Source organism: Poromitra crassiceps (genome assembly GCF_964638095.1).
Source record: "Poromitra crassiceps genome assembly, chromosome: 12".
NCBI classification, from domain to species: Eukaryota; Metazoa; Chordata; class Actinopteri; order Beryciformes; family Melamphaidae; genus Poromitra; species Poromitra crassiceps.
In genome coordinates this window covers 44214759-44239404 of record NC_139632.1, presented here as the reverse complement: position 1 = coordinate 44239404, position 24646 = coordinate 44214759, and the positions used below count along the sequence as shown (strand labels likewise).

The 24646-nt window shown below is 49.3% G+C and overlaps 1 protein-coding gene across 2 annotated transcripts in view; it reads right to left on the bottom strand.

Annotated features, from left to right (window-relative positions):
- The window catches only part of LOC310786584 (KN motif and ankyrin repeat domain-containing protein 3-like), a 35446-nt gene that overhangs the window by 8625 nt on the left and 2175 nt on the right, over positions 1–24646 (bottom strand). The window contains exons 2-9 of one of the 2 annotated variants that reach the window (XM_083647812.1): positions 19756–19850; positions 11602–12065; positions 8667–10419; positions 7473–7575; positions 6939–7163; positions 4825–4915; positions 3061–3280; positions 1509–1651 (exon numbers count right to left, since the gene is read on the bottom strand). In XM_083647812.1, coding sequence (XP_083503938.1) covers positions 1509–1651; positions 3061–3280; positions 4825–4915; positions 6939–7163; positions 7473–7575; positions 8667–10419; positions 11602–12065; positions 19756–19792 — 3036 coding nt within the window. In that variant the 5' untranslated portion in view covers positions 19793–19850. The remainder of the gene's footprint in view (positions 1–1508; positions 1652–3060; positions 3281–4824; positions 4916–6938; positions 7164–7472; positions 7576–8666; positions 10420–11601; positions 12066–19755; positions 19851–24646) is intronic. The other variant, XM_083647813.1, reaches the window with a different exon arrangement.

The window sequence follows — 24646 nt, the reverse complement described above, 5'->3', positions numbered from 1 at the left end:
ATGTTTGCAATCTTCACTTGGCACAGAACGTTAGTCCAGAAGCCAAAGTTACAACACAGCCGTGGTTTGAGTTAAATTCCTGACTCCAAAAGCTGCATTGTGTTGCTTGGTGTATTTTCCCCCACAGCAACAATAACAAGGACCGCTAATAGGCTGTACAGCCAGTGATGCTATAAATGCAGAGTCCTATGACTTGGCAGTGCAGGAGCCTATCAGGCGGCGTGTCCAAAACACACACACACACACGCACGCACGCACGCACGCACGCATGCACACACACACACACACACACACACACACACACACACACACACACACACACACACACACACACAACCTGATTAAATCGACCAAAGAGACAAAAAAAACTCAAGTCATGCCGTGAGTGTCACGCAGGGCCACACATGTCTCTGCCTTTGAGTCGAGTGCTTCATTACTTCAGAGGGAACCTTTCCCTCCCTCACACTCCAAATATGCAGCGAACAAGGAGGGACATTATGCCTGCATGCAAGTGGTTTTTTCTTTACCTCTAAAAAACAGCTGGAAGGATAAAGTGGATATTCATTCTCTCCTCGTGACGTCTACAAAGTCCAACATCAGAACCGTTTTGAACTCATTGAACTGTGAACTCTTTACCAGTATGTGACATATAAAACCCCTTTGGGGAAAGAAAATGTTTCTTAACACACATACACACACACACGCACGCACGCATGCACGCACGCACACACACACGACACACACACACACACACACACACACACACACACACACACACACGGTAAACTGAAGATGGGGGGTGTCTTCAATGCAAAGTTTGAACGGAGGAATGCTCAAGCCAAAACGCACTATAAAAATCTAATGCTGGTGAAAGAGAGATTTAGCGACTGAAACTCCTCAGCTCGGCTCAAATAATGTAGATTTGAACCTCCTGCTTTTTGATTTTATGTTTCATTGGCTCAAGTTAATAATTGAATATCTTTAAAAAGTCATGTGACTTTGAAAAGGAGGACTTGCATCCCCAAAATGCCACCAATACCTAATACATGGACGTAAGCAACTAAAACTGGCTTCAGGCTAGGGCTGGACGATAAGTCAATATTATCGTTTATCATCTTTCAGTGGGATTATAATTGTGATGATGTGCTGATTTTGGGATATCAAGATATACAACTCTGCTGTCTGAACTGATGAGAACAAGCACATCTTATTTAGAATCTCAAAACGGTAGGACTATAGTGGTAATAATATTATGTGAAAATTTCACTTTAACATCACACCAAACATGACTATTCGCTTCAATATGATAAACATTCATTTGATTATTTAACGTGTTTTCGCTTATGTGGCTCAGGCTGCACCTTCTGAGCAAACACAGCACATGAGTACAGGAGTAGAGTGCTGGGACTCACCTGGCTGTACAGTAGAGTGCTGGGACTCACCTGGCTGTACTGGAGTAGAGTGCTGGGACTCACCTGGCTGTACAGGAGTAGAGTGCTGGGACTCACCTGGCTGGCCTTGGCGTTGACGTTGCCCTGACTGAAGAGCTTCTTGACCACGGCCATGTCGTCGTCCTCCTTCACAGCGGAGAGAGCAGCCAGCATGATGGCCGTGTAGCCCGCCTTGTTCTGCTTATCCACAGAGCACACGCCTGCAGGGAAGACATGATGTTATCCACAGAGCACACGCCTGCAGGGAAGACATGATGTTATCCACAGAGCACACGCCTGCAGGGAAGACATGATGTTATCCACAGAGCACACGCCTGCAGGGAAGACATGATGCTTATCCACAGAGCACATGCCTGCAGGGAAGACATGATGTTATCCACAGAGCACATGCCTGCAGGGAAGACATGATGTTATCCACAGAGCACATGCCTGCAGGGAAGACATGATGTTATCCACAGAGCACATGCCTGCAGGGAAGACATGATGTTATCCACAGAGCACACGCCTGCAGGGAAGACATGATGTTATCCACAGAGCACATGCCTGCAGGGAAGACATGATGTTATCCACAGAGCACACGCCTGCAGGGAAGACATGATGGTCCTCGTTTAGCGTTTCAGCTCTAAGTGAACAAGGAAGCTAGACACAAGGAACCCACAGAAATGTCAGCCATCGAACGATATGCTTCAAAAGTCAATGAAACGGCAGCTAGTGAGACACACAAAACATTACCAACAACTCCATCATCCATTTGAACTGGAAAAGGCAAAGCTGAAGATGAGTCTGCCCAGTAGTAACCGCAGGTTATGGGTATATTATCACTATTTTCAAACATGTTATCTTATATTTTTTTCCCAGATTTTTTATCCCATTTTTATCCCCCATTAGTGCTAATACAATTTATTTATCCTGGTTGCTACTCCACCCTCTGCCGATCTGGGGAGAGCCGAAACTGGCTCCATGCTTCCATGTGGCTGGCAGTTAGCCAGCCGCTTCTTTTCACCTGACAAGGAAGCTTCACTGGTAGGACATAGCACGTGGGAGGTTCACGCTATTCCAACCAGTTCCCCTCCCTCTGAACAGGCGCCCTTAACGACCAGAGGAGGAACCACATTAGCAACCATGATATTGCATGTTTTTGTGAAGGGGGTTCCTATATGAAGGAAACCCCCGGGAGGCACGGGGAGAACATACAAACTCCACAGAGAAAGGCCCTTTTAGACGACCCCACCCGGGCGGTGGGCACTCGAGGTCATGCGGACGGGCACACATTCCTTCAGCGTTCACAGCGTCCCAGATGGGAATCGAACCCAGGACCTTCGAGCTGTGAGGCGACAGCGCTTATTTTCAAACATGTTAGAGCTACATGTAGCTAACGCCAACTTTCCTCTTCTCTCGGTTTATACGCGGGTCGCTGACACCTTCAAGGTGCTTATCGCCACCTGCTGTACAAGTAGGTTACTTGTACATGCAACGGACATACAAACATCCGTTTTATAATTCTGTCCATTTTCTGACGGATCAGTGTGGCCACGGCCTAACTGTGCAGCCCGACATGACACAGCATCGTGTCATATCATCCTTTCCTTCTAAAGTCTCCTTCACTGACCTGTGTCCAGCAGCAGCCCGACCACAGTGAAGTTGGAGTGGGAGACGCTGTAGTGCAGAGCCGTGTTGCCGTTGCCGTCGGTCATGTTGACGACGTGCTGCAGCAGCGCGGACGACACCTCGGTGAACGCCATCAGGTAGTCGGAGACGCGCGGCGGCTGGGCCATCTTGGCGCTGGAGATGCGGAACCACTCCAACTGGACGGTGTGAGTGCTGGAGAGCTGAGGTTGGGGATCACAAATCACCAATCGGAGACTAAAACAAAATCTTTTTGTCCACTGACCACAATGCCTGGCAAATCCCAAAATGTAAAAGTCTTATGCCAACTAGATAGGCCCTCCAAACGATGGCTGTTACCTGCCAGAGTGGCTGCTAGAAGAAAGAAACTTGGCAGACAGTGCACAAACACTTATCAGAGTTTGACTGGTGGTATTTTCTCATCCGGATTGGCTCTTAAAAACTAGGCCCAACACATGACTCTACAGTGCATTCAGGGACAAGCAGTGTTGTTAATTCTTGGCCTTGTCCTGCCAAGGTGTTCCACTGAATGTTATAGGAAATCCCTTTTACACCATCTGCAGTTAGGCTACGTTCACACAGCCATCCTTAGTGCTTGAATCTGACTTGATGCTCACGTCTGATTTTTTTGTGTGGCTGCTGTTCACACAGACTTTTTAAAAGTGGCCCATATCAGACTCCAGTGTGAACAGATCACGGACATGAAGTGACCCGCATGCGCAGAAGAACAACAATAACGTCACATGCAGCACACTGCTGTTCTACATAAACCCGGAAGAAGACAGCAGTAAACATGGCGGTAGCTGACGATGTTGTTTCATCTGTTGTTCATGGTTTAATTTCAATGCCCGTGTGTTGGTCCTCCCCCTCCCTCCTCCCGCCAGCGCAGAATAGTGACGAATGTCGCTCTGGAATGACGTAAAAGTCACATTGAAGTGGTGGACGCTGCCAGGAAATCTTTGGATATTGAAGACATTTCGGAAGATGACTTGACGAAAACGCTGAATCAAGCGTTCGCGTCGGCCTAGACGACTGGTCTGTGCCACAGTATGGATATTGGGGTGAATGGGCGCATTTTGGGTGGACAGTTTTTATTGATATTGTATTTGCACTATAGTTTTAGCAATACAGTAGGTGGCGGTAATGCACCATTTAAGGATGCCAACTGCCATAAAACTCAACAGAAGAAGAAGAAGAAGAGGTCACATTGAAGCATTAAGTCAGATATGGGCCAGATGTCTGTTCACACCGGAGTCACTTTCAAAAACATCAGATTCGAATCTGATGTGTTACCACATTTGAAAGTAGCCCAGGTCGTCTTTAAAAAAGTCACTTTCAATGTGACTTGTACTGTTCACACAGTGATGAAAAAGACTGACCTGAGTCACTTAGGGGGGGGAAGATTAGATTCCAGCACTAAGGATGTCTGTGTGAACGTAGCCTTAGACACCACAGTGAGTCAGTTCCTCAGCCTCTGTTGCCTTTTTGCTCAGTCTAGACTGATCGGTTATTGTTATTGCTGTACACGGAACTCTGATTGTGTCTACTGTGTTTGAATGTTTGCTGCTGCTAAAGAACACACTCAATCAATTCAAGTTTAATTGATCCTGTTACATTATTAAACATTCAATTCAAATACCAGTCATTAACTCAGAATAAAAATGGCTGTGCTTTAGTTGACATTGTTCCAGAGAGGAAGCTGAAAGTATAACTCAGTGAGAATCCGATGGAATAAATCAGGACTCACCACTTCCTTACTCTTCAGTGCTTTGACATCGTCGTTCAGGTGGTTCTTCAGGATGAGACAGGCTTCACGCATCTTCGTGCTCAGCTCAAACCTGTGACAAAGACAGATTTACATAGAACATGTGAGGCTGTGTGTGTGTGTGTGTGTGTGTGTGTGTGTGTGTGTGTGTAAAATGTGGTCCTGGAGATATCTATTGTAGCGGGAACTACCACAGAACCACAGAAGCTGTCTTGGGTACGTTGCCAGGTGTTTCTGTCTGTCTGTCTGTGGACAGATTTTGCGAGCGTGATAGTGTTAAGATCGTGCAAGATGCCGTCACAAAACTTAACAGGTGTGTAGTTGACATAAAAATGAAGGTCGAGTTGAAAATAGGCGTGATCCGGGCTCTGGTTCCCAGGAAATTCATTTCTCATACATTTCTCCATTTACGTTTCAGAAAATCCTTATATGGTTTTAAGCCTCTAACCAAGCTGGGAAGATATGAGATGAATCGTGACCACACCGTTCTTCCCCTCTATAAAAAACACTGCGGGCTCCTGCAATTACAAAATTGCAGCAGTCACATGTCGCCATTTTGATGTTTTCCAGTAAAACCAAGCAGCCCCGACACGGCTCCTTACTTCTCTTTCACAGCATCAGACGCATCACTCCTTACTTCTCTTTCACAGCATCAGACGCTGCATCACTCCTTACTTCTCTTTCACAGCATCAGACGCATCACTCCTTACTTCTCTTTCACAGCATCAGACGCATCACTCCTTACTTCTCTTTCACAGCATCAGACGCATCACTCCTTACTTCTCTTTCACAGCATCAGATGCATCACTCCTTACTTCTCTTTCACAGCATCAGACGCATCACTCCTTACTTCTCTTTCACAGCATCAGACGCTGCATCACTCCTTACTTCTCTTTCACAGCATCAGACGCATCACTCCTTACTTCTCTTTCACAGCATCAGACGCATCACTCCTTACTTCTCTTTCACAGCCTCAGACGCATCACTCCTTACTTCTCTTTCACAGCATCAGACGCATCACTCCTTACTTCTCTTTCACAGCATCAGACGCATCACTCCTTACTTCTCTTTCACAGCATCAGACGCATCACTCCTTACTTCTCTTTCACAGCATCAGATGCATCACTCCTTACTTCTCTTTCACAGCATCAGACGCATCACTCCTTACTTCTCTTTCACAGCATCAGACGCTGCATCACTCCTTACTTCTCTTTCACAGCATCAGACGCATCACTCCTTACTTCTCTTTCACAGCATCAGACGCATCACTCCTTACTTCTCTTTCACAGCATCAGACGCATCACTCCTTACTTCTCTTTCACAGCATCAGACGCATCACTCCTTACTTCTCTTTCACAGCATCAGACGCATCACTCCTTACTTCTCTTTCACAGCATCAGACGCATCACTCCTTACTTCTCTTTCACAGCATCAGATGCATCACTCCTTACTTCTCTTTCACAGCATCAGATGCATCACTCCTTACTTCTCTTTCACAGCATCAGACGCTGCATCACTCCTTACTTCTCTTTCACAGCATCAGACGCTGCATCACTCCTTACTTCTCTTTCACAGCATCAGACGCTGCATCACTCCTTACTTCTCTTTCACAGCATCAGACGCATCACTCCTTACTTCTCTTTCACAGCATCAGACGCTGCATCACTCCTTACTTCTCTTTCACAGCATCAGACGCTGCATCACTCCTTACTTCTCTTTCACAGCATCAGACGCATCACTCCTTACTTCTCTTTCACAGCATCAGACGCATCACTCCTTACTTCTCTTTCACAGCATCAGACGCATCACTCCTTACTTCTCTTTCACAGCATCAGACGCATCACTCCTTACTTCTCTTTCACAGCATCAGACGCATCACTCCTTACTTCTCTTTCACAGCATCAGATGCATCACTCCTTACTTCTCTTTCACAGCATCAGACGCATCACTCCTTACTTCTCTTTCACAGCATCAGACGCATCACTCCTTACTTCTCTTTCACAGCATCAGACGCATCACTCCTTACTTCTCTTTCACAGCATCAGACGCATCACTCCTTACTTCTCTTTCACAGCATCAGACGCATCACTCCTTACTTCTCTTTCACAGCATCAGACGCTGCATCACTCCTGGCTCTCAGCGTTTCCTCGTCGGTGTCGCTCTCGTCCAGGTTGACGTTTCGCTCCTCGTCGGACGTCTCTTCCTCCAGAGCCGCCTCGTCTTCCTCCGTGCTGTCCGAACATTCTCCCTCTCCACTCCCCCCCGAAGAACTGCCCTCCTCTTCCTCCTCCTCTTCCTCTTCACTGGATGTGGATTCATACCTGGGGGGAGGGGGGGTGTCATTGATTTTAGGTGGACTGTTTTCTTAACTTGCACAGATAACTTCTAGACTTTTTTAGGCATTTAGGTGGCTGATATAAAACTATTTTAAAATCGGCCAATCGAGCGGTGGGGGGTGTTCAGTATCTTGATCAAAGACACAATGGCTGTTGATGGGACACATTGTCTGTTGTAGGGATCAAACGTGTGGCCTTTTAGTTACAGAACTTTCTAAGCGCTAGGCCACCCGCCGCCCCCTCGTTGTGTTTATACTGTGCTAATAAAACTGTGTGGAAGTTGGTGTTGCTCACCCTCCGTTGAGAATGCCAACAAACTGCAGGCTCTTCTTGCCAGTGGAGCGATTCTCCCCCGAGTTACTCCCATCCTTCCTCTTCATGATCGATTTCAGCAAACCTGTCGCCATAAAGGATGCAGACGGACCAAACAAGCATTTAAACAAAGCCGACCAGGCACACATACCCGGCCTAAACATAATGATACTATCGTTTATCAACTGAAAGACAATGTAATGTCTCTTTCATGATTCTGTAAACAAATTGGTACATTTATCCGTCGTTCCAAAGTTTTAGTTCCTTGTCCAAGAGGTCAAACCTTTTTCAAAATGAGGTCAGAAAATCTGTTAACCCTGATAATGTTGTATACACCCCTCCCACACATTCTCAGGGAACGTGTTTAATCTAATCTCTAAATGTATATTTGAAATGGATAACTGCTGAATGGATCTTTGTAGTGATACGTAAAGTCTACTGTCATTATTTGACTTACAATGTCCTTCTGCTCTGTATGTGAGATCCTGTCATCACCTGCATGTACTTGATTTACTGCTGACTGTGCATCAATGACTGTTTACATAGACTGCAATAAACCAACTAGTGGCCTTATCTGATGAATCTGTATCCATGGTGCTTATTAATTTTATATTGCTCCTTACATGCTGCGGAGCAAAGCCCCATTAACATGACTAAGGAGGAGAATCACTGGAGACATGATGGTCAGTTTAAGACTTTATTAAAAACCTTATTGAAAACTATCCATTTCCCTCAAAATCCCGAGCATGGTGACAACTTCAATCTCACCACAAAAATGTTAAGACTTCATTTTTCTGCTGCCACTCATCAAACAAGTCCGTAACCTCTGGAAGGCAGAGGGCGCGTCGGCAAGCAGTCGGCTCAACGCTTGTGTCACAAAAAGCCACAAATACTCCAATAGACAGCCCTAGCTCCATTCAGGTGGTTAGTCTAAAATGCCTTTCACCGACACTACAATCTGAATCCTCCATGTCTTAATGTGATTCTACTTACTCTCTGACTATGATTTATTCAGGTTAAGGTCATCAGAATATTACGTTTACGTTTATTGCTGTCCATATGAATGTAATCACTGTTACCAAGACACATTCCTGTACATTCGTTGTACTTGTTGAATACAATTCCAGGAACCACAAGCCTGGGAAATGCTGTAATGAAGGGCCATAGTACACTCACCTGTCTTGGGGCTGCTTGGTGCCATCACCTCTTCTTGTTCTCCTTCCTTCTTCTCTGCCGCACTGACCATCTCTTCGTCAGGAGAGACCTTGTACTCTGCGATGGTCAATTGTCTCTTTTTTGGCACCGTAACTTTCTTCTCTGCAGCCGCTGCCTCAACCAAATTCTCCCACTGGCACCCAGTGCTGACCACAGCCACGGGAGCTGGCTCTGATGGTTTCTCACACTGGCACCCAGTGCTGACCACAGCCACAGGAGCTGGCTCTGATAGTTTCTCACACTGGCACCCAGTGCTGACCACAGCCACAGGAGCTGGCTCTGCTGGCTTCTCACACTGGGACCCAGTGCTGACCACAGCCACGGGAGCTGGCTCTGCTGGCTTCTCACACTGGCACCCAGTGCTGACCACAGCCACGGGAGCTAGCTCGTCTGGCTTCTCCCACTGGCACCCAGTGCTGACCACAGCCACGGGAGCTGGCTCTGCTGGCTTCTCACACTGGCACCCAGTGCTGACCACAGCCACGGGAGCTGGCTCTGCTGGTTTCTCTGCAGCCTCGGTCTGGGTGCCCTGTTCAGTCTGACTGGCTGCTAGGTCCTCGCCTACACACGCTTCGGCCACCTCAGGGCAGCACGAAACCGCGACATGCTTTAACTCAGAAGTCGACGTCTCTACCTGGGCGTGCGTCGTGTCCGGTTTGGCGAGAACCCCTTTCTCGAACGTGACTTTGGACTTGGTCTCCTCCACCTGGGCTTTGAGAGTTCCCAGGTCTTTGTCCGCCACGCTCAGCCGGCCCTCTAGAGCCGCGATGGACTCCTGCTGGAATTTAATGGTGTCCTGTAAGGTGTCTATCTCCCGCTGCGCCTCGCTGGTCAGCCCGAGCAGTGACTCCATCACCCAAACGGCGGCCTCTTCCGTCTCCACCCCGGCTTGCGTTCCCTCCTCGCAAACCGCCGGGGCATCTGTCCCGGTGCCTGTCTCACAGACGTGGACCTCAGTGCCCTCAGAAGCGTCTTTCACGCCCTGGCTGTAGTAGAAAACAACAGAGTCCATTGGCTGGTCGTCCCCAACAGCTACTGACGTCTTCTCAACAACTGGAACTTTCTCTGGAACTTTGGCCAAAACTTTTGTTGAAGGTTCTGCAGCTTTCTCACTTTTCCCCTCAAATCTCTCAGTCAACCGTTTCAGGTCCCCAGATTTTCCAGGGCCTTTGCGACCGGGCGAGGTCGGAGGAGTTACTCGAATCCGGGTATTGGGGTCGGTCGGGGCGAGGAGGGGCTCTGTGGTTTGGGTGGAGGACTCTGTAGACAGCTGCCGTTGTTGTTGTTGGGTCACCTCCTCGGTTGCTTTCTTCTCCTGCAGCGTCAGCAGGAGCATGTCTTTCTCCGCGCGGAGCTTGGCCACCTCTCTCTCGAGCGCCGGAACGCCCTTCACCCGCTCCTCCATCTCCTTCAGCTGCTTCAGAGCCGTGGCCATCTGCTCCCTAACCGTCTGCAGCTGGCTGGGCGGGATCGGAGTCGCCGCGGAGCCAGGAGCCGGAGTGCTGCGCCCAGAGGTTTGAGGACTGGGTCTAATCCAGCTGCCCTGCGACGGCGTAGTGGACAGAGAGGGTAGAAGCAACGGAGAGCCGTCCACAGTGGCGGACGCCGCGTTAGCCGGAGAGACCAGGGACGGTACCGCGGCCTTGAAGGCCGGCTTGGGAGGATCTGCGAGCGTGAAACGGGCGCCATTCTGGTGCTGGTGGCTCTGCTCCTGCTGTAGACAAGGCACGTTTATTTATATAGCACATTTCGTACAAAGAGGCAATTCAAAGTGCTTTACATAAAATAGATCAAACAAAAGAGCAGAGAGATATAAAAAGGCTACAACGTCTCTGTGTGAATAAAATATGTATAAAACAACAAGCAATATGCATTACACTAAAATAATAAAATCAAGTAAAGATGCCCCCTCCCCTTAAAGGAAACACAGAATCAAATGGTGTTACTTCTTGGTATTGAATAATCACTCTCACCCTGGTGACACTGTCAACCAGTACATGACTAAGTGAGCCTTATCTCTTCAAAGATCATCACAACTCAAAATACCTTTTGTCGGCCTCAGCAGACAAACATATGCTCAGAATTATGACTTTAGGGAGAGTGAACTCCCTCAATTCTGCCTTTCAAAAGGAAGCCAATTTTGATGAGATCATGAAGGATTCTTAGAAGGAGCATGAAGCATGTAGATGCATGTAGAGCATGTAGATGCTACCATTATGTATGACTAATGTTCAATAGTATGTTTAATTAGGTATACGCTATTTGCACCTAACAGAATGTTATTATGTTTAAAGTATGTTCATGCCATTTGCACTATGGGCAGTGAATACGCCACTGTCTGTGGCGTGTCTTACTGCTTTATTGCTTGTTGCCTCTTGTTTTTATTTATATATCTTTTATTTTTTGCACTATGTTGTAACGGAGCCTACAGCACAAGAATTTCACACGTGATACTTGTACTACGGAGTGACAATAAAAATCTTGAATCTTGAATCTTGAATCTTGAACTTCAAGCAATCCTTCAATTGGTTTATGCCAATTGATGAATAATTTTGTAAAAGAAAAGAAATAAAGTAAATAAACAAAAGTAATAATAATAAAAAATAAAATTCAAGATTCAAGATATTTATTGTCACTCCGTTGTACAAGTATGCATGTGTGAAATTCTTATGCTCGGGTGTCCATTACAAGACACAGGTAGACATAGTAGGTAAATAAAAGCAGAGGTACAAAGTCACAACAGTAATGCTTATGCAAATAAGGCAATCAGGCAAACCGTAAAATAAGACAAACAGTGTATGTCTGCTTTATTTACTGTTCATTAAAGAGCTAAGAGAATAGAAAACAAAAATAGGCTCAAATAGAATAAGACAGATAATGTATTAAGTGACTTTACCTGTAGCCGCCGGCTGGTCTCCAGCAGGGTGCGCTCTACTCTGGGGTTGCGCTGTGGTGGAGGCGGTGGCACCTTGGCCCCGGCGGACAGGGGAGGGATGCTGAGCACGGTCAGAGGGGAGTGGGAGAGAGCCTCGCAGGGCGCAGACCCGATGCGGTTGCGCGGGGGTGGAGGAGGGGGAACTCGGCCGTCCTCGCTGCCCGGCGACGCCAGAGACTCGGTGGACGTCCAGCCGCTGGTGCGCCCCCCCACTCCCCCCGGACTCCTCTGGGAGACTCGGAGCCCCCGGCCGGAGCGCCGTGAGCTGACGGGCACCCGCCGGAGGTTGTGCCCGCTCTCGATCTCCTCCACGTACTTGAGGAAGTCCAGGTCCAGCTGGAAGCCGTACGGAGTCTGGACGGAGTAGGAGCCCGGCTGGTCGGCGGGCTCCTCTGGACTGGAGTAGAGGAACGGAGCGCCCAGGTCTGCAGGGCAAAGGACAACATCAACATGGCTACATCAGAGGTGGACGAACCAAACACTAATAGCAAAAAGATTTCGTAATACTGCAGTCACTAGAGATAAAGCAATGAAGCTGAAATATCAACCAACATAAATCAAAGGAAACATAAATACTGTACATTTATCAGTGGGAATGCCTTATATAGACAGTGCATGATCTTGAAGTCATGTTTTCATAGTTTATTGCAGCTGGCTTAGATTCCTGATGTGTGAGGTTTATAATGCAATGAATGTTGAGACGATCACAGAAAGTTTGAAACGCAGTTAATTTGACTTTCATGCGGTTGACAGCTTCCCTGACACTTTCTGAGCTATCTCCATGTGGTAAGCCCCGCCCACCTGTAATTTATTAACAATTAATTAAGGTCTGGTGGAAATACGATGTGCGGCAACACCCAAACCTCATATATATATGTATGTGTGTGTGTGTGTGTGTGTGTGTGTGTGTGTGTGTGTGTGTGTGTGTGTGTGTGTGTGTGTGTGTATATATATATATATATATATATATATATATATATATATATATATATATATAAAGAAATTGGGGGGGGGGGGTGCATGCTGTAAGGCAGAGGTTCTCAAATGTTTTTCAGCCAAGGACCCCTTAATACAAGATAGAAAATATACCGGGGACCCCCTCATTCTGATTTGTGATTTTGGGCTAAGCTTAATTGTTTCCAATTGCTTGACTTTTAATTTGATAGGTTTGTTATTAGAATGTAATCCATGAACCATTTCAGATTTAAAGCATAAACTATTTTCGTTGAACTATGAAGATTTTGCAAAAAAAAAAATATATATATATATATATATATTTTATTACATTACATTTACATTACGTTATTTAGCAGACCCTTTTGTTTTGTCCAAAGCGACTTACAATATCACAATTTGTCAACAGTACAGAAAACATTAGGGTTGTGCTACAACCCAGGTTTTACGAGTGAGAACGAGAGCTCTCACTAGTGCCTTAAACGCTGCAACGCAGCCCTATGAAAGATTGTTATTTTGCTCCAAAATTACTTTTCATTAAAACCTGACCACCCACCCGTAGGTGGCGTGGTACGCCCTGGGACTGACACGGATCCACGTGACTACGTCACGTCCCGCCAGCCCAGGGAATGATCACTCTAATTTCTTCCAGCCCGCTGAGATCCGACGCACCCCGTGACGCATCGACACAGCAAGGCTGGGTAGTGAGAGCTCTCGTTCTCACTCGTAAAACCTGGGTTGTAGCACAACCCTAATGTTTTACTTCGTTTCGAACTCAAGCTCTCACTAGTCCCTCCATTCAACCGACCTTGCTGCCGGGAGCACCCCACAGGGCGACCCGAAAGGCACCGGTGAACCCCGGCCATATGGCAACGTTTATGCCTAACCGTCTGACATATTAGAGTGGCAACGATACTACTTTCTTGCCACCGACAGCACCGCGTGCGCGAACTGCGCACCGGACACGTCGAGACTGTAGTACCTGACAAAAGTGTGATGAGAGGACCATGAGGCCGCGGCACACATGTCCTCCACCGACACACCGCGCAACAACGCAGAGGATGTCGCAACACCTCGCGTAGAAAGCGCCTTGATACCCTCCTGGGGAACCTCGCCCACGGCAGAGTATGCCAACGCGATCGCCTCCACTATCCAGTGTGATAAGCGATCCTTGGAAAGGGGTCCGCCCTGGGCCCTTTGCCCAAAGCAAACCAACAGCTGATCTGTAATGCGTAAAGAACGCGTCCTGGCCACATAGGCCGAGAGCGCCCTTACGGGGCACAGCATGAGCAAACGTCTCTCCTCGCCCGTCTCTAACTGAACGGCGGGGGACAGAATGCTGATAAGTCTATGACCATAGACCTAAAGCTGACATTAATAATCTTAGGTTGGTAAGCCGGGTTAGGTCGCAACGTAACCCTGCGCCCATCATTACCACACAGGCCTGCTGCACCGAGAGGGCAATCAGGTCACCAACTCTCTCTCCTGACGACAAGGCCAGCAGCAGCACGGTCTTTAAAGACAGAACCCTTAAATCGGCGGAGTCCAAGGGCTCAAACGGATGACCCGTTAGCCCGTCCAGCACCGTAACCAGGTCCGATTTGGGGGAAAAAACGCACCGCGACGGCGGGCGCAGTTTACGCGCCCCCTTCATGAGGCGCAAGACCAAAGGGTACGCCCCCACGGGGCTCCCTTCAATTCCCCTATGGCAAGCAGAATCGCGGCTACGTACACCTTAAACGACTGCGGGGACTGACCCGCGTCAAGCAGGCTCTGAAGGAAACAGAGAACTGGTCGCACACTGCAGTTCACTGGATCCACGCCCTTACTTGCTGCATAGTGCATCCCACATTATCAGGCAAGCCCTGGGCTAGCAACTGGTCCGGTTCAGGAGCCAGACCGCTAGCTTCCACCTGCCTGGGGAGGGGTGGAACACCTCCCCCTCCGCCTGGGATAGGAGATCGGCCCGTACCGGCAATGCCCAGGGCGGATCTTGCGCCAGGGAGACCAGGTCCGCAAACCATGTCTGCCTGTGCCAACAGACTAAAACGAGGCGGAGGCGCTGTTCCCTCACCCTGTCCAACCCCTGACGGATCAGGGGGGGGGGGTCGGGGGAAACGCATAGAGCCCCTCCCTCGGCCACGCGTGCGCTTTTAGCGCGTCATGACCTAACGGGGGCTGTCCTCCTGGATCGAGAACCACAGTGGGCAGTGTGTCGCACGCCGCGATGCGAGCGACGCAGGCGCGACCAACCCTGGCCCAAACCTGTTCCATCACCCGAGGGTGGAGGCACCACTCCGTATAACAGGGATTGCCTCGAGACAGCAGGCCGGTCGTAACTCCGCCGTCCCGGCAGATAGACCGCTGACACTGAAAGAAGACGGGGATACACCCACAGGTGAATCCCCGCTATGGTTCAGCGCCCCCGACCGCACACCGCCCTGTTTGTTCAGGTGGGCGATCGCTGCCCTATTGTCCGAGCGAATCAGCACATGGTGCCCATGTGTGAGCCGCTGGAAGTGTTACCTCCGCAGGCCGGGGGGACTGCGGAGGCAACGTTCTCTTTCGAGTCTGGCCGCACGCGGACTTGTCCGGCAGTGCGGTCCCCAAGAGAGCTCCCAACCAACAATGGGCCCACGGCGCCATTGATGGTGGGCTTGTCCTGAGGCAGAGCCCGGCGAATCGCCTTCAGCTCTAGCACGTTTATGTGGCGAAGCTCCTGAGCCTCCCACCGGCCGTTCGCCGAAAAATGCCCGCAAATCGCACCCCCTCCCCAGAGGGAGGCGTCTGTGCGAATCACCATCCTGAGCGGGACAGGGCCCCACCGAGTACCTCTCGAGAGGTAACGGGGGTCCGCCCATATAGCCAGCGCCTGCCAGGCCTGACCTGTCAGAGGAACCCTGCGATGACGGTTCCCGGCCGAGTCCAGGCGAAGCCTGAGAACCATATTTGGACCACGAGAGCATGTGTAGCCTCCCTAGCGGGAGCACATGCAGTGCTGAGGCCATCAGGCCCAACATCACTGTGCACTGATGCACTGACACCGAGGGCACAGACCTAACGTCCTTGGCTTGCTGTCCGAACCGTGCTAGCCTGTCGCTCTGGCGAAAGGCTCGCAGGAAGTATAGCTCGAGCCCCAGGAAGGTTGCCGCCTGCGCTGGGACGAGGCAACTCTTCTGCAAGTTCACCAAAAACCCTAAGGTTTGCCGGTGATCGGTCACCACCTTGGTATGTTCCGCGGCACAGACCCTCGAGTCGGCCGCTAAGAGAACGTCGTTGAGATATAGGAAGACGCAGATCCCCCTCGCGCGGAGGGGAGCCACGGCTGCCTCCACGCACACCGTGAGGGTTCGCGGGCTCAAAGACATGCCGAATGGCAAGCCACAGAACTCGTAAGCCTTCCCCAGGAAGGAGAACCTCAGGTATTTCCTGTGTCTCCTGACCATGTGGACATGGAAGACCGCACCTTCCAGATCCCTGGAAGTAAGAAATCCCCCTGTCTCAACTTGAACAGGCGGGGAAGAGAGCATTCGGGATGGGACTTCCTCAGCGTCTTGTTGAGACGCCGAAGGTCCAATTTTGGACGCATGGAGCCGTCCATGGCCTCCTCCTCCATGGCCAGATCGGGGGTCCCGTCGAACGTGGGTGGGCAAACTGTAGCGCGTATCCCCTCTGGAGGGTGCGCCGTAATGGGGACAGGGGAACATAGATGCTCCCAGGCATCGAGCCTGTTGGACAAGATGGTCTCTTGTGGCCAACGGAGCGGAACCCGTTCCACCATTCGGATCATACTCTCTCCCTCAATGTCCCCATAGGAGACAGTGAACGGTCCTCAAAAGCAGAGAGCATATGAACTGAATCAAGTCTCTCTGCCCGCTTCGCGCTCAGAAAAGAGTATCACCGTCTCATCATCGTGGATAGCGAGACTGAACATTTTAGAAACACATTTCTCAAGTTAGAAACTATAGAAATGATCCCTGAAATATAGTCATGAGCATATTGCTGGGCACCGGGACCTTTCGATCCGGTGCCCTGATGGGGGGGCGGGACGTGAGAGGCTACGCCCCCCCGCCGCATGGGCAGTTCCGTAGAAGCTGTGCATGCTGGGGGAGAACTTCTTACGCAAGCTCCGCCTACTGACGCGCTGTTGTATCGAAGTAACCCCCCCCCCCCCCCCCCCTGCCGTGCGCCTTTCGCAGGCTGGGGGGACTGCGGAGGTAACGTTCTCTCTCGAGATGCACGTGGACTTGTCCGACAGTGCGGCCCCCAGGCGAGCTCCCGACCAGCAATGAGCCGTTGGTGCCATTGATGGTGGGCTGTCCTAGGAGCCTCTAGCCGAGGCCAGGCCGTAGCCATGGACCAAGGCGAGCCTTGATGCTGGGTATGAGACCCTGGGCGAGCTCCCGACCGAACTCGGGCCTTGGGCACCGAGGACGGTGGGTCTAAAGCTACAAGCCGCAGGCTGGAACTAAGCCCAGCCTTGGTGAGCCAACCGGTGGGCTTGACCTGCTGCCAACCGAGGCCAGGCCGTGGCCATGGACCAAGGTGCGCTGTGCCCCCAGCCAGGCTCCCTGCACTTGCAGGGGGCGCCCCAACAAGGGAGTGCGACCCATGGAGAGCTCCCAACCACCCCGGGCCTTGGGCACCAAGGGCGGTGGGCTTGTCCTTAGAGCTACAAGCCAAAGGCTGGCACTGAACCCAGACCTTGGCGAGCTGTAAGCCCTGCTGGACGCGTAGCGCCAGCAAGGAGCAGTATGTCTATTGTAGCGGAGGTATCTCGCGCCCAATGTACTTAGCACACAGGTACTAACTGCACGGGTGCACGCCAGCTATCTGCAAAATGCTATCGTTCTGTGCTAAACAGTACTAAATATTGCTATCTGCACCTATGCAAGGCAAGCTAGCTTTAACACTTCTTTGAGAGCGGACCTTGGTCAGCTCTAAAGAGCTTAGCTGCGGACAAAACCGAAGGTTCAAGGCGCCTGTGCAGCGTGCTCGTGCCCAAGGCCGAACACGCACTTAACGTGCCGATTCATACTCGGCCAAGTAGTTTTACACACGGCCCATCCCCTCCCTGACCTTCCCTGCTCAGTAGCAAGAGGAAGCAGGAAGCTAACCACTAATAGCAAGCTCCCGCAGGGCGCACCCTATTAGCGGGAGTACTGCTTAAGCAAGCTAGCAAGAAGCACAGGCTAGACAGTAAGCAACCCGGAGGCTAGCGAACGTGCGCGTGCAATGGTAACGTAAGCGGCAATAGCCCATCCCGAAGGGGGGGCACCAATACCCACAACCTGTTAACCCGAGAGAACAGACGTGGAAGCCACTAGCTAAGCTAGCATAAGCACTGAGAGACAAGCGTGCGCTAACACAAGCCTGCGCACAGGCCGGTGCAGCGCGTCTCTACCCTGAGTAACACGGGGAAGCAAGCGTGACCGCAAGCAAAGGCCAGCGGCCCGCGAAGCTAGTCAATCTCAGAAGAAACTCCTCAGCGGGAGTTGCAATCTAGTAGATGCTAATTGCACGAGGCAAGCAACACTTAGCAGACAAGCAAGCTGGCTAAGATGGCGTAAGTACTGAGAGAAGCGGCCCACACAAGGTGCGGGGCGAGCTCACCTAGCTAGCGAATCGCCCAGCTAAAATCTCAGACGCCAGTAAAGCTACACTACATTTATGTAGGTCCCAGCAACGCCTGTGCGGCGTGCTCCTGCCCTTAGGCATGCACACATCAAATTATTGTGCCGGTCGTAACCGGTCGCCTCACAGCTAATACAGCACCTAGCTGTTCCCCCCTCTCTCTGCTAACAGGAAAACGGGGTTACACATCGCTAGATAATGGCTGCACGGGAGCAAGCTAGCTAACTAGCTATTTCACTGAAGAGCATGGCTACTAGCTACTACTCTCGCTTAAGGCGCGCCCTACACAGAGGTAGCTGGCGCGAAGTACTTAGCACACAGACACTAACTGCACGTGTGCACGTTAGCTATCTGCCACAATAACCGGGTGCGTTACCCTGTCTGGGGACGCAGCCAGATATGGAGTGCTACAAGGTAGTCCAAGCTAGCTGCACTGAGCAAACTAGCTAACTATCTAACGCGCGTGCTCTAAAGCCGGCGTTCCTAAAGTACCTAGCAACAGAAACAACCGCACGGATGCAGCTAGCTATCTGTGACAACTGTGCTATTTAGCCTGTTGTTCTAGTGCTAATGGTACAAGCTATTCTGCATGTATGCAAACCTAGCTAGAGTTATGAGTGCCGACCTGAGTCATGCGCTCAAGCCTAACAACGTTACCCCGTTTCCGGGGAAACGTTTCACATCAACTGCACGGCGGCAGCTAACAACAGTTAACTAAGGAAGATACTCTTAGCTTTTTAGATGACTTGTTCCGACGCCGCAGGGTGAAGGGTACAAGGTCGGGTCTCCGAAGCCTGCTTTATCCCGTCCACGCGACCCTCTTGAGGTGGGCAAGTCAGCCGGAACGAGCCTAGTATCTAAAGCTATATAATATAACTCCTCGTTAACCGCGGAGCTTTCACAAAACACGTCTTCACAGCGGCTGGAAGAAAGCGGAAGTGATCATTCCCTGGGCTGGCGGGACGTGACGTAGTCACGTGGATCCGTGTCAGTCCCAGGGGGTACCACGCCACCTACGGGTGGGTGGTCAGGTTTTAATGAAAAGTAATTTTGGAGCAAAATAACAGTCTTCCATAGGGCTGCATTGCAGCGTTTAAGGCACTAGTGAGAGCTTGAGTTCGAAACGAAGTAAAACCACTATGCAACACAATCAATGACAGCCAAGATATTTTGATAGACTACCACCATGTAGGAAGTAGTTTGAGAAGGAATAAGTAACATGTAGCATTTTGTTTTAAAATTATTATTATTATTATTATTTTACCTGAAAACTTTTTGCGGACCCCCTGGCAGGGTGCCACGGACCCCTGGGGGTCCGCGGAGCCCCATTTGAGAACCACTGCTGTAAGGACCCACGGGTTGGATTCGAACCCGGGTCGTCCGTGCGAAGGACTAAGCCATTGTGGAGCGCGCGCTATCAGGTGAGCCACCGGGGACGCCCCACATCTCAGTAAATATGAACATGAACACCATCACAAAGAGAAATAGACAGGTGAGATGTGATAGCATCTTCCTGTGGTTTCTTACCGGGCAGCTTCGGGTTGACTTGCACCGAGTGGGTCATCTTTCTGGACTGAGGGAGCTTTCAGCAGGCAACCTGACAGAGTCAACTCAACACCTGGCTAAAGAAAACACACACAGAGTGACAAGAGTTAACTTGCTAAACACACATCAATTTGATGTCTATTATTCAAATATTTCTAAATATCCCGCCTGCAGAAGTGTTACCATGTTGTCAATCAAAGACTTGGAATTACCTACCCTCCTTCAAAAAGTATCATAATTAGTTTGAACTTTCTGTTATCCATCAGTTTGTACAGGATCACGTGATGAAGACAATCTCATCAAGCTCTTTAGATGTTGTTCATATATTTGGAGAGCGCTTACAGCCGTCATACAGGAGACCAGAAGTATGAAGAAGCTGCAGCAGGACATGGGAGTTACATCCATCTCTCACATTCCCCCTGCTCTCCCTCCCTTCTCCTGCTCTCTCCTCTGCTCTCTCCTATATTTCTATATTTTCTATATTTCTCTATCAATTGTTCAATGTGTTATCTTTATTCTGTAATTTGCTACTGTTGTGTCAGCTAGAATTAGCTAGACATATTTTCTGTGAAGCCCTCTGGGACATGCTTGTGAATTAGGGCTATACAAATAAACTTGACTATACAAATAAACTTGACATCCAGGTAACGTCTAGGCTCTGTCCCATAGTGCCATAACAGGTAACTTCTAGGCTCTGTCCCATAGTGCCATAACAGGTAACTTCTAGGCTCTGTCCCATAGTGCCATAACAGGTAACTTCTAGGCTCTGTCCCATAGTGCTGTAACAGGTAACTTCTAGGCTCTGCCCCATAGTGCTGTAACAGGTAACTTCTAGGCTCTGTCCCATAGTGCCATAACAGGTAACTTCTAGGCTCTGTCCCATAGTGCCATAACAGGTAACTTCTAGGCTCTGCCCCATAGTGCCATAACAGGTAACTTCTAGGCTCTGTCCCATAGTGCCATAACAGGTAACTTCTAGGCTCTGTCCCATAGTGCCATAACAGGTAACTTCTAGGCTCTGTCCCATAGTGCCATAACAGGTAACTTCTAGGCTCTGTCCCATAGTGCTGTAACAGGTAACTTCTAGGCTCTGCCCCATAGTGCTGTAACAGGTAACTTCTAGGCTCTGTCCCATAGTGCTGTAACAGGTAACTTCTAGGCTCTGTCCCATAGTGCTGTAACAGGTAACTTCTAGGCTCTGTCCCATAGTGTCATAACAGGTAACTTCTAGGCTCTGTCCCATAGTGCCATAACAGGTAACTTCTAGGCTCTGTCCCATAGTGTCATAACAGGTAACTTCTAGGCTCTGTCCCATAGTGCTGTAACAGGTAACTTCTAGGCTCTGTCCCATAGTGCTGTAACAGGTAACTTCTAGGCTCTGCCCCATAGTGCTGTAACAGGTAACTTCTAGGCTCTGTCCCATAGTGCTGTAACAGGTAACTTCTAGGCTCTGTCCCATAGTGCTGTAACAGGTAACTTCTAGGCTCTGTCCCATAGTGTCATAACAGGTAACTTCTAGGCTCTGTCCCATAGTGCCATAACAGGTAACTTCTAGGCTCTGTCCCATAGTGCCATAACAGGTAACTTCTAGGCTCTGTCCCATAGTGCTGTAACAGGTAACTTCTAGGCTCTGTCCCATAGTGCTGTAACAGGTAACTTCTAGGCTCTGTCCCATAGTGCTGTAACAGGTAACTTCTAGGCTCTGTCCCATAGTGCTGTAACAGGTAACTTCTAGGCTCTGTCCCATAGTGCCATAACAGGTAACTTCTAGGCTCTGTCCCATAGTGCCATAACAGGTAACTTCTAGGCTCTGTCCCATAGTGCCATAACAGGTAACTTCTAGGCTCTGCCCCATAGTGCTGTAACAGGTAACTTCTAGGCTCTGTCCCATAGTGCTGTAACAGGTAACGTCTAGGCTCTGTCCCATAGTGCTGTAACAGGTAACCTCTAGGCTCTGTCCCATAGTGCCATAACAGGTAACTTCTAGGCTCTGTCCCATAGTGCCATAACAGGTAACTTCTAGGCTCTGCCCCATAGTGCTGTAACAGGTAACTTCTAGGCTCTGTCCCATAGTGCTGTAACAGGTAACCTCTAGGCTCTGTCCCATAGTGCCATAACACGTAACGTCTAGGCTCTGCCCCATAGTGCTGTAACAGGTAACTTCTAGGCTCTGTCCCATAGTGCTGTAACAGGTAACCTCTAGGCTCTGTCCCATAGTGCCATAACAGGTAACTTCTAGGCTCTGTCCCATAGTGCCATAACAGGTAACTTCTAGGCTCTGCCCCATAGTGCTGTAACAGGTAACTTCTAGGCTCTGTCCCATAGTGCTGTAACAGGTAACTTCTAGTCTCTGTCCCATAGTGCTGTAACAGGTAACTTCTAGGCTCTGTCCCATAGTGCTGTAACAGGTAACTTCTAGGCTCTGTCCCATAGTGCCATAACAGGTAACTTCTAGGCTCTGTCCCATAGTGCTGTAACAGGTAACTTCTAGGCTCTGTCCCATAGTGCCATAACAGGTAACTTCTAGGCTCTGTCCCATAGTGCTGTAACAGGTAACTTCTAGGCTCTGTCCCATAGTGCCATAACAGGTAACTTCTAGGCTCTGTCCCATAGTGCTGTAACAGGTAACTTCTAGGCTCTGTCCCATAGTGCTGTAACAGGTAACTTCTAGGCTCTGTCCCATAGTGCCATAACAGGTAACTTCTAGGCTCTGTCCCATAGTGCTGTAACAGGTAACTTCTAGGCTCTGTCCCATAGTGCCATAACAGGTAACTTCTAGGCTCTGTCCCATAGTGCTGTAACAGGTAACTTCTAGGCTCTGTCCCATAGTGCTGTAACAGGTAACTTCTAGGCTCTGTCCCATAGTGCCATAACAGGTAACTTCTAGGCTCTGTCCCATAGTGCTGTAACAGGTAACTTCTAGGCTCTGCCCCATAGTGCTGTAACAGGTAACTTCTAGGCTCTGTCCCATAGTGCTGTAACAGGTAACTTCTAGGCTCTGTCCCATAGTGCCGTAACAGGTAACTTCTAGGCTCTGCCCCATAGTGCTGTAACAGGTAACTTCTAGGCTCTGTCCCATAGTGCCATAACAGGTAACTTCTAGGCTCTGTCCCATAGTGCTGTAACAGGTAACTTCTAGGCTCTGTCCCATAGTGCTGTAACAGGTAACTTCTAGGCTCTGTCCCATAGTGCTGTAACAGGTAACTTCTAGGCTCTGTCCCATAGTGCTGTAACAGGTAACTTCTAGGCTCTGCCCCATAGTGCTGTAACAGGTAACTTCTAGGCTCTGTCCCATAGTGCTGTAACAGGTAACTTCTAGGCTCTGTCCCATAGTGCCGTAACAGGTAACTTCTAGGCTCTGTCCCATAGTGCCATAACAGGTAACTTCTAGGCTCTGTCCCATAGTGCTGTAACAGGTAACTTCTAGGCTCTGTCCCATAGTGCTGTAACAGGTAACTTCTAGGCTCTGTCCCATAGTGCTGTAACAGGTAACTTCTAGGCTCTGTCCCATAGTGCTGTAACAGGTAACTTCTAGGCTCTGTCCCATAGTGCTGTAACAGGTAACTTCTAGGCTCTGTCCCATAGTGCCATAACAGGTAACTTCTAGGCTCTGTCCCATAGTGCTGTAACAGGTAACTTCTAGGCTCTGTCCCATAGTGCCATAACAGGTAACCTCTAGGCTCTGTCCCATGGTGCCGTAACAGGTAACTTCTAGTCTCTGTCCCATAGTGCTGTAACAGGTAACTTCTAGGCTCTGTCCCATAGTGCCATAACAGGTAACCTCTAGGCTCTGTCCCATGGTGCCGTAACAGGTAACTTCTAGTCTCTGTCCCATAGTGCTGTAACAGGTAACTTCTAGGCTCTGTCCCATAGTGCCGTTAACAGGTAACTTCTAGGCTCTGTCCCATAGTGCCATAACAGGTAACTTCTAGGCTCTGTCGTTACATACTGGAGCTTTAAGAACTTCCTAAAATGTCCTCTTATGGTGAATCCGGCATCTGGGCTTTAAACAAGCCAACAACAGGCTTTAGGTTTTAATGGCGGACACAGATGCTTGTTTATAGGAGCAGTAAAGGAGTTTATGTGTTTTTTCACGGCTCCTTAGCGCATGTGACCATAGACATATATAAGGCTAGATGGCTTACCCGCGCTGCCGGTCAATGGAGAGCGACGTCGTCGCATGGTGGCCATCTTGCTACGGCACCACAGCTTTATATATATCTATGGGTTAAAAAAACGCTAACATTTTATTATTATTTTTGGCTCCAAATTACACCAAACTTAAACTGAAGCATCATCATCATGAGATGAATTCACGCACCTAGTTTCATGCTGTTTCATCCATTTTGCTAGGAGCTATGAGCATCTGTTGTTGGGTTAGTATTATCACATCAGATGATCATAGCTCCTAGGGAAATGGATGAAACTGCATGAAACTTTGTGCCTGAATCCCTCTCATGGCATAGATGCTTCGGTATAATTTTGGTGTAATTTGGAGCCCATCAAAAATATAGTGTTTTTAGTGTTTTTTGTTTTGTTGTTGCCATATCTCGGGAACGGAATATGCTTGTAATAAACCAAACCGTTTGTAAATCCGTCAAGATTTCAGCAAGTTATGAGTATTTTTGTCTGTGCACCCTCCAACAGCTACCAGAGAACGTACCAGAAAGCCTGCCGTAGCAAGATGGCGGCGCTTCAACGACGCTGGTGACTCCGCCTTAAGCCATCTAGCCTTATATATGTCTATGCATGTGACAGCCTGTGTCTGAATCCAAAAGACAACATGGACATCTTCTCTGGAAGCTGTGGAAGCTTCAGAAGCTTCTGTCAGAAGCTGTGGAAGGTGAACTGCTCACAGGAGATAAGGAGCTTT